The 13,021-nt window shown below is 54.2% G+C and overlaps 1 protein-coding gene across 1 annotated transcript; it reads left to right on the top strand.

The window, feature by feature from the left end:
* Positions 1–5,841: 5,841 nt before the first annotated feature.
* On the top strand, positions 5,842–11,964 carry LOC122375729. The gene is made up of 6 exons (XM_043355228.1): positions 5,842–5,857; positions 6,658–6,923; positions 7,648–7,803; positions 8,084–8,281; positions 8,463–8,759; positions 10,935–11,964. Exons 1-6 carry the CDS (start codon positions 5,842–5,844, stop codon positions 11,130–11,132), a joined length of 1,131 nt encoding a protein of 376 aa, XP_043211163.1. The 3' UTR covers positions 11,133–11,964.
* Positions 11,965–13,021: the final 1,057 nt, after the last annotated feature.

Below are 13,021 nucleotides of genomic sequence, written 5' to 3'. Positions count from 1 at the left end.
ACGTCGAAGCTTCTTCTCTTTGACCGTTGACATCTTGCGTGCTGTTTCTGTCCGATCTTTCTCCATGACGGATCGGAGCGCTGGTCTGCTGTCTTCCGGCAGCTTGCTCTGCACCAACTCCTGTAGGTGATCGATCTCGACCTGGAGGGCAGCCACTTTCTCCGTCGCCAGATCAGCTCCCATCTTGACCAGTTCTGTCGAGGCGTTTTGGAGGATCTCCTCTATCTTGGGGCTCTCACCAAAGTGGCATGTCCACTTCAGTTGGAAGCCGTTGGGGATTAGGCTTTCTTCAATGCATGTTCTCAGGAAAGAAGCATGCGATTTGTATCTCTCTGCCTTTACCGCAAGTCTCCTTAAGCGGCTAGTGGGAACCTTCTCTGTGTCGCCGTTCCCAGGACCTGATGTGTGCTCGGTTTGCCCACCTAGAGGCCCGTCTGCCTGTCGATTCGGGTGGCTGGTGGTTGACGGCAGCTGCACCTTGTCGGTGGGCGTGGGCTTGGGCCGGTCCGCCGGGCTGTCGTTGGGCCCAGAGGGCATCAGGGTGGCTGCGTCTGTGACTTGACGCAAGTCAACCACGGTCGTTTTTGTTTGCACGTACTCTATTCCGAGTGCTTGGGTAAACAGCCGTCGTTTTGAGGCGTGTTCGTGGAAGCCCCTGAAAGTGCAACCTTCGACCAGCTTCATGCCTTCAGGGGTCAGTCGGAGCCACTTGTTCACCCCGTAGAGTGGGGCACAGACAACCGCTACCGCCTCTGGTAGAAGCATCTGGTAGCTAAGCTGCGTGTGGAGATCCACACTGCTGAGGAAGGCGGTTTGAGTCGGGTGCGTGTGGATCCACCCGAGAACCTTCAGCCCACCCTCAATCAAAAACGTATCGTGGCTGGCGTCACTTGTCATCTCTACCGTGTTGTGCGTGCCTGTTTGTTTTGGAACAACCAGATGGGTCACAGTTACCAGTTCACTGTTGACGTCCCCACATAACAAGGCACAGGTTTCAATGCCTTGTTCGGTGTTCACAGCTGCTGCCTCCAGAAACCGTTCTTCTAGGTCTCCAGGAGTCAGCAATCTCCTGAGTTCACCAGTATCATTTATGTCTTGCATTGTGAACTTAAATTCGGCATAAATCAAATAAATAACGTATCACTTTAGGCCATTTAAATGTTATTTAAATGGCCTAAAGTGATACGTTATATATATATATATATATATATATATATATATATATATATATATATATATATATATATATATATATATATATATATATATATATATATATATATATATATATATATATATATATATATATATATATATATATATATATATATATATATATATATATATATATATATATATGTATATATGTATATATACATATATATATGGCTGCGATCAAGATTAAAGTTGTCGTAAATCGGTTACTCATTAGGATGTAAATTAAAGTTCGTTCATAATTCGTTCGCTGTTATATTTATCTTAGCTTTATATATATATATATATATATATATATATATATATATATATATATATATATATATATATATATATATATATATATATATTTTTCATTAAACACGACAGCATGTTTGGTGTTATTCAGCTTTTTTGTTTCATTTTCGAGACGTCGGACGGTACTTCTTTCTTCATCGTTCAACGAGAAAAGTAACTCACCAAAAGAAGCAATGGCTGCGATCAAGATTAAAGTTGTCGTAAATCGGTTACTCATTAGGATGTAAATTAAAGTTCGTTCATAATTCGTTCGCTGTTATATTTATCTTAGCTTTCGATCAACATTGATCATCATCAGAGAAATGAATATACACAAATGATGCCGCGCAATATATGTCACAGATGAATAAAATATTAACATTTCTTCAAACATCGTCCTATTTGTATCATGGCACCACTCTTTCGAACACAAATCTACATCCAGCTAAATACACAGGTCTTAACCCGCGCGGGGCTGGGGTCTCCAGCCGAACGCGCGGGGCTGGGGGGGGGGGGGGGGGGGTAAATTTTACCCCCCCTGTTATCTCCCGAACTAATGGTCCGATTTGGAAAATTCAAACGCCAATCGAAAGCTCTCATCACGAACTACTAAAAACATGTACTTAATTTAAAGTTTGAGGTCAAGGTCAAGGTCAGGTCAAGGGTACAAATTGCAAGGTTCTACAGCAGTGGTCGGCAGGTCCTCCGGGGTCGTGCCCCCTTTTTTGGCGCCAGGCAGGGCCATTACCCCCCACCTACCAGACCCCATTGCTAATACAACCACGGTTACTGAAATTCCATACTTTTACGTGACTCTTTGGGTACCATATCTGCGAGAAACCGCAGGTCCCCTGCGGTTTCTCGCAAATATCTCAAAAACGTTGGCACGGAGCGCCACCCATTTTGGAACAATTGATCATACATCGTTTCTGCAGATGTTGTGAATATTTCAGACCAGAGTCACTCAAGGTCAGGTCACCAGATCACGTCAAGTGACCTCACCTCAGTAAAGACTGTAACGCCTGCTTTAGCTGCATTGAGTGACAGGTCTCTTTCAAACTTTCAGGAATTGATAAAGGCGACAGCATGTACAAAATTTGTATCTCGGAGATTTGATGTCGGTGACCAAAGTTAAGGTCAATTTCACGCCCTCTCCCATTATCAATGGGAGAGGGCGCAAAGTAAATGGTAGAAAATTGAAAGGCGCCTCTTTTGGACCAGTGTCATTCCTAACACTGTGACACTCTTATTTACAAGTAAACATGACCGCTGAACCGGAAAATTGCACCCGTAACCCCACTGTATGTCCCTGAGGTCATTTCAGGTCATGAATGGTATCTAACAGCTTTTCGCTAATAACTTTTGATAAACCAGAGCGATGAAAATGCCTTAGATATGTTCAGCTCGACGATACGGATCGACTGATGTGCAACAAAACAAAACCTTCGATGTTTCTCGACGGGAGGATCACGATGCTGATAAAAGTGAGCTCTTGCAAGTTTTGAGTGACAAGTTATTTAAGAAAAACTATCAGCAAGCAACGTACATTTTGGCAGTTTTTGTCTCCTGCAGGCTAAACCGTTAATCTTCGGTTGAATCTAAGGGCAGGCATCAGAAAAAACGTTAAAGAGAGCTATCGAATGCGCTTTTCCGCAGCGCTGTAGCTCTATCCTTTCCTGAGCTATAGGCCAGTTTGTCGAAAACTGTCAAAGGTTGACCTGGAAATAAGCGAAATTTTACGTTCGATGACCTCTGGTGACCTGACCTTTGATTTGACCTAAAAAGTGACCATATTTTTTTCTTCATCATTTCTTACGCTCTTTCGATCGCCGACTACGGCGTTTCGCTAGTGACCCAGGAGCCAAGTTAGTAGGGGGTGTTCAACCTCCACCTCCAGCAGGGCATGGAAATCCAGGAGCCCCAGCGGGGCGCGGGTTAACCCCCATACGTCATATAGGGGTAGCGGGTATTTTTCGGGAATAGATCACGTTAAAAGGGTCGGATTACGAAAAAACTGTACCATCGAGCCGATCATTTTTATCTGTCCTGAAAATGGCATGACCTTAACCCGAATAACCGTTAATATGTGGGATCTTTCTTGAGATCATGGCAGGCCACAAAATCTCACTTCAAAAAGTTACAGCAGGACCCGATTTACTCGGCAGTTGTTATTGACCTATAGAAGGTCACCCAATGACCAACGACCTTTAAATTGGGTAGCAGCGGCTGCTTATCTTCACGGGCAAAACACGCTCAATTTTTCTGCAAAGCTCCAGCTCAGAGACCGAGGTGCCCAGGTCAGGGTGCCATGGACGACTCCTCTCCCTTGCGTTAGTGACTGTGAAAACGCCAATAGACGAGCGCCGGTTGGTACATGACAGTTACTTTCAATGACTGTACGGAATGATGAGCAGCTACATGAAAATTAACATGCGCCAGCTCATCAGTTCATGCTTTGTGCGTTTGACCTCGACTAATCTTTGAATCCTGGGGCACAACAGTTGCGATGTTTGTCCCATCAAGGGAGCCATTAAATCTAAAAAAGATGAGGCTTTCTCAGAGGCCCTCATTACCCCCCGCCGAAGGGCGCCATTACCCCCAAAGGGGGCATGCCCCACCATTTGCCGACCCCTGTTCTACAGTATCGGCCTTACACCGTAGTTGCCGAAGAATGGAGTCATGGACTGAGACTGATCGCCCAAAACGTGTTCTTAGGCTACCAAGACAATATTCGTTGCATACAATATCATTCAGAGGTCAAGGTCAAGGTCAGGTCAGGTCAGGTCAGGTCACCAAAAAACAAAATATAGAAAAGGGCATGTGCGACACATGTTTTATGGGTCATTTTACTCATAGAATTCAATAGGCACACCCAATAAGTGATACGGACCACCTCTGGATGAATTTCAGGTCGAGGTCAGGTCAAGGTCAGGTCAAGTGAGGTCAAATTTTGAAGTTGGTTGTTAAGGCCTAAAAAGGTGTCTATCTGATGCAGTTTTTCACGGCGAATCGAATGGTGCTGTTTTTGTTACCGTACGAGGTCTAGAACTTCCAAAAAAGTCATTTTTCAAAAAATTTGTGTGTCGTGACGTCATAAAATTTTGAATAACTCCCACATTTTTGAACCGATTCTTCTAAAATTTGGTATGTAGGTGCACATAGACCACTTCTCTGACATATATTCCGGTTTTTTCGATAGACTCAAAATTTTGGATTTTATAATGATTTTCCCAAAAAAGTCAGTTTTTTGAAAAAATTTAGGCCAAAATCCAAAATTTTCAAAAAACCGAGATAGCCATTTGATAGACAAAGTAAAATTACGCATAACCTTTTTTGTTACGTCTTGATTCCTTTAAAAATGAAGATGTTAGCGGCGTTTGAACTTTTGCCGTTTTTGAGGCGAAAATGGCGAACATGACGTCACTAAAACGTCAATTTCTCAAAAAATTTCCGACGGATTTCGCTCAAATTTTCAGGGAACGTGTCAAATTGATGTAGGAAAAGGTACTGAAAGTTTGGCGGCGCTGCGCGCCGCCGTTTTTGAGATATCGCAAAAATTCGCGAGGGGGGTAAAATTTACCCCCCCCCAGCCCCGCGCGGGTTAACATCGTTACCGTGAATATTTACATTGGGTCGCGCATAACAACAACAAACCATCATAATTCACAGATGACACATCGTTTAAACTTTCACACATTACATCATTTGTCTGTCGAACAGTGGAATGTTTGTCAGAGTTTTCATGTGTGTGTTGATGATGGGTGATGTGTCGCGGATGATGATGGTTTCGGTGATGGCCAGTCGTCGTTTGTCGTTTTGTCGCGCTATTATTGTGGTGTTGTTTGTCAGTAAGTCTCTCGTGAGTCGGGTTCCGTGCTGGTCATGAAGATGTGCCTTGGGTCCTCCGTCTTGTAAGTGCATAGTCAGTCGGCGGCTCAGTGATGTAGTTGTGTGACCAATGTCACACAACATATATATTTATATAGAGAGGAAAATATTTCCTAAATATATATTTAGGAAAGCGCTTAAAACCATGTTTTGGCTATAAAATCGACCCATGAAAATGGTGCTCACCAAACTTTGTCAATGTTTTGCTTATTAAACAGTATCTATTTCACCTGTACTTATGGTATATAATATTCCTAAAAAAGCATGGAAACCATTGTATCGTAAATAAGGGCATGGGGCGTCTAACCTACCCTGGGCGTCTTAGACGGTTCTCTCCAATAAGATGCAACAACGTGTGCGAATGGAAATGATTCATTTTTAGAAGCATCAGTTATGTATAGGAGTTCTTTAGCAGCATATGTTCTCAGTTCTCACCTCCTGTACCGTTATATTTTAAGAGACATGTCTTTTACCGTCGGTCAGCGACCAAGGCCAGTGGTTTGACCCTGCAGCTGTATGCTCTCCATCTCGCTCCTCTCTGTGCTGATAAAGGTTCTCTGGCCACCGCCTGAGCAAACAGTGGCCGGTGGCCGCCGCCGAGACCCAGCTGGCGTTCCGCCGCCAGCTCTCGGGACACTCCACCTCTTCCCCGTACACTTCGCCGCCGCCCGGCCCTTATCGTGGCCTGCGTACCCGTGAGCCGGTCGCCCGAATGGTTAGCATTTGCTGACAGCTTGCGATAGTCTCAGAATCCCTCCGGCTCTTGCCCCGGGGTCGCTAGTGGTTGTCCCTCTCGCCTTTTCATACCTTAAAAACAGTCTGAGATAGACAAAGTCCCTCTGTTCCCTTGTAATGCAACTGAACTGATTTGCCGCCATGGAGAGCGGCGTCAGCTGCGCTCTGACCGCCTGACCTCGTAAGCCCCTCCCCCCTCCCCCACACACCCCTCAGTCAATGGCGGGCTAGCTCAGTGTTGGCGTGCCTTTTAAACTTTTGGCGGATTCCGAAGGGACCATCTGGCGACTTTGTCATTCCGCGCCTGCTATGATCGAGTCACCGACCTGTGTCCCTGTGTCTGAGTGTATAGATTCTGAGTCTCCAACTGACTCCCTGTATCTGACTGTATAGATTCGGAGTCACCAACTGACTCCCTTTGTCTGACTGTATAGATTCTGAGTCTCCAACTTACTCCCTGCGTCTGACTATAGATTCAGAGTCACCAACTGACTCCCTGTCACTGTGTCTGACCGCATGGACTCTGAGTCACCAACTGTGTAGACTCGGAGTCGGAAACTGACTCGCTGTGTCGATCCGCAGACTCGGAGTCGGAGACGAGCGGCCGGGTGACGCCCATCTTCCAGACTCAGGTGCGCTTTGGGCGCGCTGAAGTGCCGGCGGCTCCGGCCGCTGACGGCCCCGGGCCGGCGGCTCCGGCCGACAGGGCCGACCGCAGCCCGGACGAGCCGGGCGGTCCGCCGGACGGTCCGCCGCCGCCGCTCGGTCACCCGGACAGCCCCCAGTACTTCATCAGGAGAAACATCGAGGTAGGTAGGGCTGCTCCGGCGCACGTGACAGCTAGCCAGGAGCAGCAGTGCACTCTTACCAATAGTGCACTGGCGTACTGATGCAACAGGTGGCTTGTGGCCCTACCCGCCCTGTGGTGACCTGTGGCCCTGTCCCTCCCTGTGGTGACCTGTGACCCACCGGTGACCTGTGGCCCTGTCCCTCCCTGTGGTGACCTGTGACCCACCGGTGACCTGTGGCCCTGTCCCTCCCTGTGGTGACCTGTGACCCACCGGTGACCTGTGGCCCTGTCCCTCCCTGTGGTGACCTGTGACCCACCGGTGACCTGTGGCCCTGTCCCTCCCTGTGGTGACCTGTGACCCACCGGTGACCTGTGGCCCTGTCCCTCCCTGTGGTGACCTGTGACCCACCGGTGACCTGTGGCCCTGTCCCTCCCTGTGGTGACCTGTGACCCACCGGTGACCTGTGGCCCTGTCCCTCCCTGTGGTGACCTGTGACCCACCGGTGACCTGTGGCCCTGTCCCTCCCTGTGGTGACCTGTGACCCACCGGTGACCTGTGGCCCTGTCCCTCCCTGTGGTGACCTGTGACCCACCGGTGACCTGTGGCCCTGTCCCTCCCTGTGGTGACCTGTGACCCACCGGTGACCTGTGGCCCTGTCCCTCCCTGTGGTGACCTGTGACCCACCGGTGACCTGTGGCCCTGTCCCTCCCTGCGGTGACCCGTGGCGTGCCGCCGCCGGCAGCTGGCCCAGGAGGCCGGCGGCGCGCTGGCCATGACGGACGAGGATCGCCGCCGGGTGGAGCAGCTGCTGGACCAGGACGACGACCGGCTGGAGAACGCCTTCAGCGTCGACGAGCAGCACCGCCGGCTGCTCAGCTCGCTCGACGACCGACTCAGCGTGAGCAGCCGACACCGGCGGCCGGCGGCCGGCGCCCAGCGCCCACCCGCTGCCAGCGGGGCCTCTCGGCGTCGCCGGCCGTCTGCCGCCAGTCCGCGCTTCAACCGGCCAATTGCCGCCGCGCTCTGTGAGCTAAGAGAGATAGACGACGAGCGCGGAAAGAAATACTCGATAGCCGCTGACCGGCATATGCTGTCTCTGGCCGGGTTCTGACCGGGGTCTGACCGGGGTCTGACTGCTGGCTGGTGTCTGATCGGTCTCTCTCTCTCTGTGGCCGCAGAGTCTGGGGCTGGGCGCCAGTGTAGCCGGCCCGGCCGGCTCCACGTCCCTGGTCAGCCAGCCGGCTGGCGTCGGTCCGCCGACCGACGGCGGCGGCGACTCGGAGCCCGACTACCTGCAGGCCAGCCGGCACGACCGGGAGGCCAGCGCGCACCTGGAGACGCTGCACCGCCGCCTCCAGCGGCTGGCCGAACCCGCGGTACGGCGCGGCGCGAGGACGCCGGCGGCAGCCGTCCGCGCGGCCCGTACACGGCTCAGCTGTCTCGCACGGCTCACATTTCTCTGGGACTTTTTGCTACGGCTGTTCACTTTTTGCCGCAGTCCTGCCGGACAGAAGTGGGCCCGCTGTAACCGGTCGTCCCGCTGCTCCGTGCCGGCAGGAGGTGCGCCCCCTGGACCGCTCTGCCGTGGACGCTATGGTCCAGGAGACGATCGCGTCGCTGGCGGCGGCTCCGGGCGGCCTGGGCGACCCGGGCGCCGGCTCACTGGTCTCGGTGCCGTGCCGGGGCTCGGACGGCGGCGGCGCGCCCAGCGAGGCGCCCACAGAGGCCACCCTGGACGTGCGCTCCGTGCTGAGCGGCACGCGACTGGACGAGAACGAGCGGCAGCTGGCGGCCGAGCTGCGGCCAGACTCGCCCACCGCCTGGCTGGTGGCCGTCAGCCAGGGAGACCAGCGGGTAAAGGCGGGGGACTGTAGTGGGTAGGGCGGGGACTGTAGTGGGTAGGGCGGGGGACTGTAGTGGGTAGGGCGGGGGACTGTAGTGGGTAGGGCGGGGACTGTAGTGGGTAGGGCGGGGGACTGTAGTGGGTAGGGCGGGGGACTGTAGTGGGTAGGGCGGGGGACTGTAGTGGGTAGGGCGGGCGACTGTAGTGGGTAGGGCGGGGACTGTAGTGGGTAGGGCGGGGGACTGTAGTGGGTAGGGCGGGTACGGTGGGGGACTGTACAGGGTAGGGCGGGGGACTAGTGGGTAGGGCGGGGGACTGTAGTGGGTAGGGCGGGGGACTGTAGTGGGTAGGGCGGGGGACTGTAGTGGGTAGAGCGGGGACTGTAGTGGGTAGGGCGGGGGACTATAGTGGGTAGGGCGGGGGACTGTAGTGGGTAGGGCGGGGGACTGTAGTGGGTAGGGCGGGGACTGTAGTGGGTAGGGCGGGTACGGCGGGGGGCTGTAGTGGGTAGGGCGGGGGACTGTAGTGGGTAGGGCGGGGACTGTAGTGGGTAGGGCGGGGGACTGTAGTGGGTAGGGCGGGGGACTGTAGTGGGTAGGGTGGGGGACTATAGTGGGTAGGGCGGGGGACTGTAGTGGGTAGGGCGGGGGACTGTAGTGGGTAGGGCGGGGACTGTAGTGGGTAGGGCGGGTACGGCGGGGGGCTGTAGTGGGTAGGGCGGGGGACTGTAGTGGGTAGGGCGGGGACTGTAGTGGGTAGGGCTGGGGACTGTAGTGGGTAGGGTGGGTACGGCGGGGGGCTGTAGTGGGTAGGGCGGGGACTGTAGTGGGTAGGGCGGGGGACTGTAGTGAGTAGGGCGGGGGATTATAGTGGGTAGGGCGGGGGACTGTAGTGGGTAGGGCGGGGGACTGTAGTGGGTAGGGCGGGGGACTGTAGTGGGTTGGGCGGGGGACTGTAGTGGGTAGGGCGGGGGACTGTAGTGGGTAGGGCGGGTACGGCGGGGGGCTGTAGTGGGTAGGGTGGGGGACTGTAGTGGGTAGGGCGGGGGACTGTAGTGGGTAGGGCGGGTACGGCGGGGGACTAGTGGGTAGGGCGGGGGACTGTACAGGGTAGGGCGGGGGACTGTAGTGGGTAGGGCGGGGGACTGTAGTGGGTAGAGCGGGGACTGTAGTGGGTAGGGCGGGGGACTGTAGTGGGTAGGGCGGGGGACTGTAGTGGGTAGGGCGGGTACGGTGGGGGACTAGTGGGTAGGGCGGGGGACTGTACAGGGTAGGGCGGGGGACTGTAGTGGGTAGGGCGGGGGACTGTAGTGGGTAGGGCGGGTACGGTGGGGGACTGTACAGGGTAGGGCGGGGGACTGTAGTGGGTAGGGCGGGGGACTGTAGTGGGTAGGGCGGGTACGGCGGGGGACTAGTGGGTAGGGCGGGGGACTGTACAGGGTAGGGCGGGGGACTGTAGTGGGTAGGGCGGGGGACTGTAGTGGGTAGAGCGGGGACTGTAGTGGGTAGGGCGGGGGACTGTAGTGGGTAGGGCGGGGACTGTAGTGGGTAGGGCGGGGGACTGTAGTGGGTAGGGCGGGTACGGCGGGGGGCTGTAGTGGGTAGGGCGGGGTACTGTAGTGGGTAGGGCGGGGGACTGTAGTGGGTAGGGCGGGTACGGCGGGGGACTGTAGTGAGTAGGGCGGGGGATTATAGTGGGTAGGGCGGGGGACTGTAGTGGGTAGGGCGGGGGACTGTAGTGTGTAGGGTGGGGGACTGTAGTGGGTAGGGCGGGGACTGTAGTGGGTAGGGCGGGGGACTGTAGTGGGTAGGGCGGGTACGGCGGGGGGCTGTAGTGGACGACGAAGGGGAAATTTTAAGGAATGGGGACAGGAGAGCTGAGGACTGGGTGGGATTCCTGTAGGTAGGGACCTACTGAGGCTGGGATTAGTGTGGATGTTCGTGGCCGGCCGGCCTCCTCGTACGCGTATTGCGCCGTGCCGGCTGGTCCGGCCCTGTGACGTTGCATTGTATGTGCGGCGTCATTTGATATCTATGGGATCCAACAATGTTGGATTTCACCACCACAGACGTGTCAAAGTACATAAAGACAGGGTGAATTGGGTGAGACTGGCGAAGACTAAGATGTAAAAAAACGCGTAGTGTATCCGTGTATGACATGTGTGTGGCGTTTGTGCGCGCCGTCAGCTGCAGCTGGTGGTGCCGCGGCTGAGCCGAGCGCTGATCGCGTCCCTGCTCTCCGGCGACCACGAGACCGGCGCAGACGTCACCGCCGGCGGCCACTGCCACCACGAGACGGGCGCAGACGTCACCGCCGGCGGCCACTGCCACCACGAGACCGGCGCAGACGTCACCGCCGGTTCGCCGACACTGGTCCACGACTGACGGATTGGACTGGTGAACTGACGGACTGGACTGGTGGGACTGGTCCGGGACTGACGGACTGGACTCATGTACTGGACTGATGGGCTTACAACGACTGACCGACTGGTCCTAGACCGACGGATCAAACTGACGGACCGGTCTTACGCTCGACTTACGGGGACGAATGGAATGGACTAATGGACTGACGGACCGACAGACTGACCCGGGACTGATGGACTGGTCCGGGACTGACTGACTGGACTGGTGGACTGGACCGGTACTGACGGACTGGTCGCACTGGCGGTCAGCCCGGGGTGTGACGGGACTGGCGGACGTGCTGTTCATCGGTGCGGGCTGACGACTGGCGACTGCGGGCGGAGCGCGCCGAGCCGAGAACGGACACCAGTCCGGTCTACGGCGGCAGTTCGGACTGGCGGTCAGCTGACGAATGAGTCTGTAGCCGGAGACTGGTCAGAGTCGGGTCAGACTGATGGACTGACGTGTCTGACATTGTCAGTGTGTCTGGGCGGGAGAGGGACGCGCAGCGGACAGCTCGAGTTGCTTTAGGTGATCTCGGTTAGGTGCTATAAATTTATGTCCTGTACGTACTGTTGATGCTTGGGACACTGTATAACACCGTATATACGTGTTGGAAGGTCACATTGCGTTTCGCGGTTTAGGACATGCAGACATTTCTAGTCATCTGGACTGGTCAGTGGTCATTTCTATCGTAAATTGTTCGGCAACGAGCGCGTCGTATCAATGCGGCTGGTGACACATTGTTCTGCCAGCCTTACCATACACACCTGAAAAAGAATAGGTATATGAGGCCTTATAATAAATGGTTTTCAGAGCCACGTGTTTTTATCGTCATTTGCTTCATCCATTAGCGTCGCCACGGGGGGGCAAGCGGGGCAGCTTGCCCCCCCCCCAACCTCGGACCGGGCACCCCCTGAGATCGATACAGATCCGATGAGATTTTGGAGTCGGGAAAAAATGGGGGTACCTTTCTGAGAATGCCTGTGAGGTCAGACTCGTTCAAGCCAGAGTCGGAGTCGCAGTCGCCAACATCGTCAAAACACCGACTCCAGACTCGGAAGTGTCAATACTGTGATTCATTTCATGTTCCTCGTTGGTTTTTTATTACATTTTATAGCTGATTTTCATAAGTTTTGAAGTGCTGATACAAAATTTGCGTTCAAAGCGTGACACTGAATCTTCGGGCCTTTCTCAACTCTCGTCAAATGTCTGCGACAGACTCAAGTACCGTTCAAGTGCCACAGGGCTCATGACTGCTTGCTTTTCACACAGGCTCCGAAGGAGCTCCACTGAGCTCTAAGAAGCCTTCAGAGGGCCCAAACCGGCCTCTGAGAGTCCCACTGGTGTTCATATTCTCTGAGGGCCCATACAGGAATCTTTGAGGACCTTACACATGCGTTGACCTCTGAAGGGCCACACGGATCTTTGAGGATACTTTTAAATATTTCTGAGAACCTTAGGCCTCTGATAGCTCAGCCGAGCTTTTGAGGCGACAGATTTTGCTGAGCCTAAGCCTGCAGTTTAGGGGTCACGACTCGGGTGTGCCTCTGAGGGTCCCAGCACATGTTTCTTATGTCCCTATGTAGGGTCCTTAGGGATTCGACACAGACCTCCAGGGTTCACACTGCTATTTGAGGGCTCCCTGCTCACCCTGGGCCTGGTCTCTTAGCGCCCGCCGCCGGCGCCGCCCACACTGGCTTCTGAGGGTCCCACCTTGGGCTCGGAAAGCCCTAAAGCACCACATATGTACACGTAACTATTTGGGGTGACCAGCGCCGATTTTCAGGATCCTAAGCAGGCTTCTGAGAGCCCACACTGACCCTGAGTGGCCTAAAATGGCCTGGAAGTCCCAAGCCTATCGCTAAAGGATC

This window comes from Amphibalanus amphitrite, unplaced genomic scaffold, assembly GCF_019059575.1.
Source record: "Amphibalanus amphitrite isolate SeventyFive unplaced genomic scaffold, NRLGWU_Aamphi_draft 001905F_arrow, whole genome shotgun sequence".
NCBI lineage: Eukaryota > Metazoa > Arthropoda > Thecostraca > Balanomorpha > Balanidae > Amphibalanus > Amphibalanus amphitrite.
The sequence above is the reverse complement of the archived record's forward strand: the minus strand, read 5'-3'. Positions and strand labels throughout refer to the sequence as shown.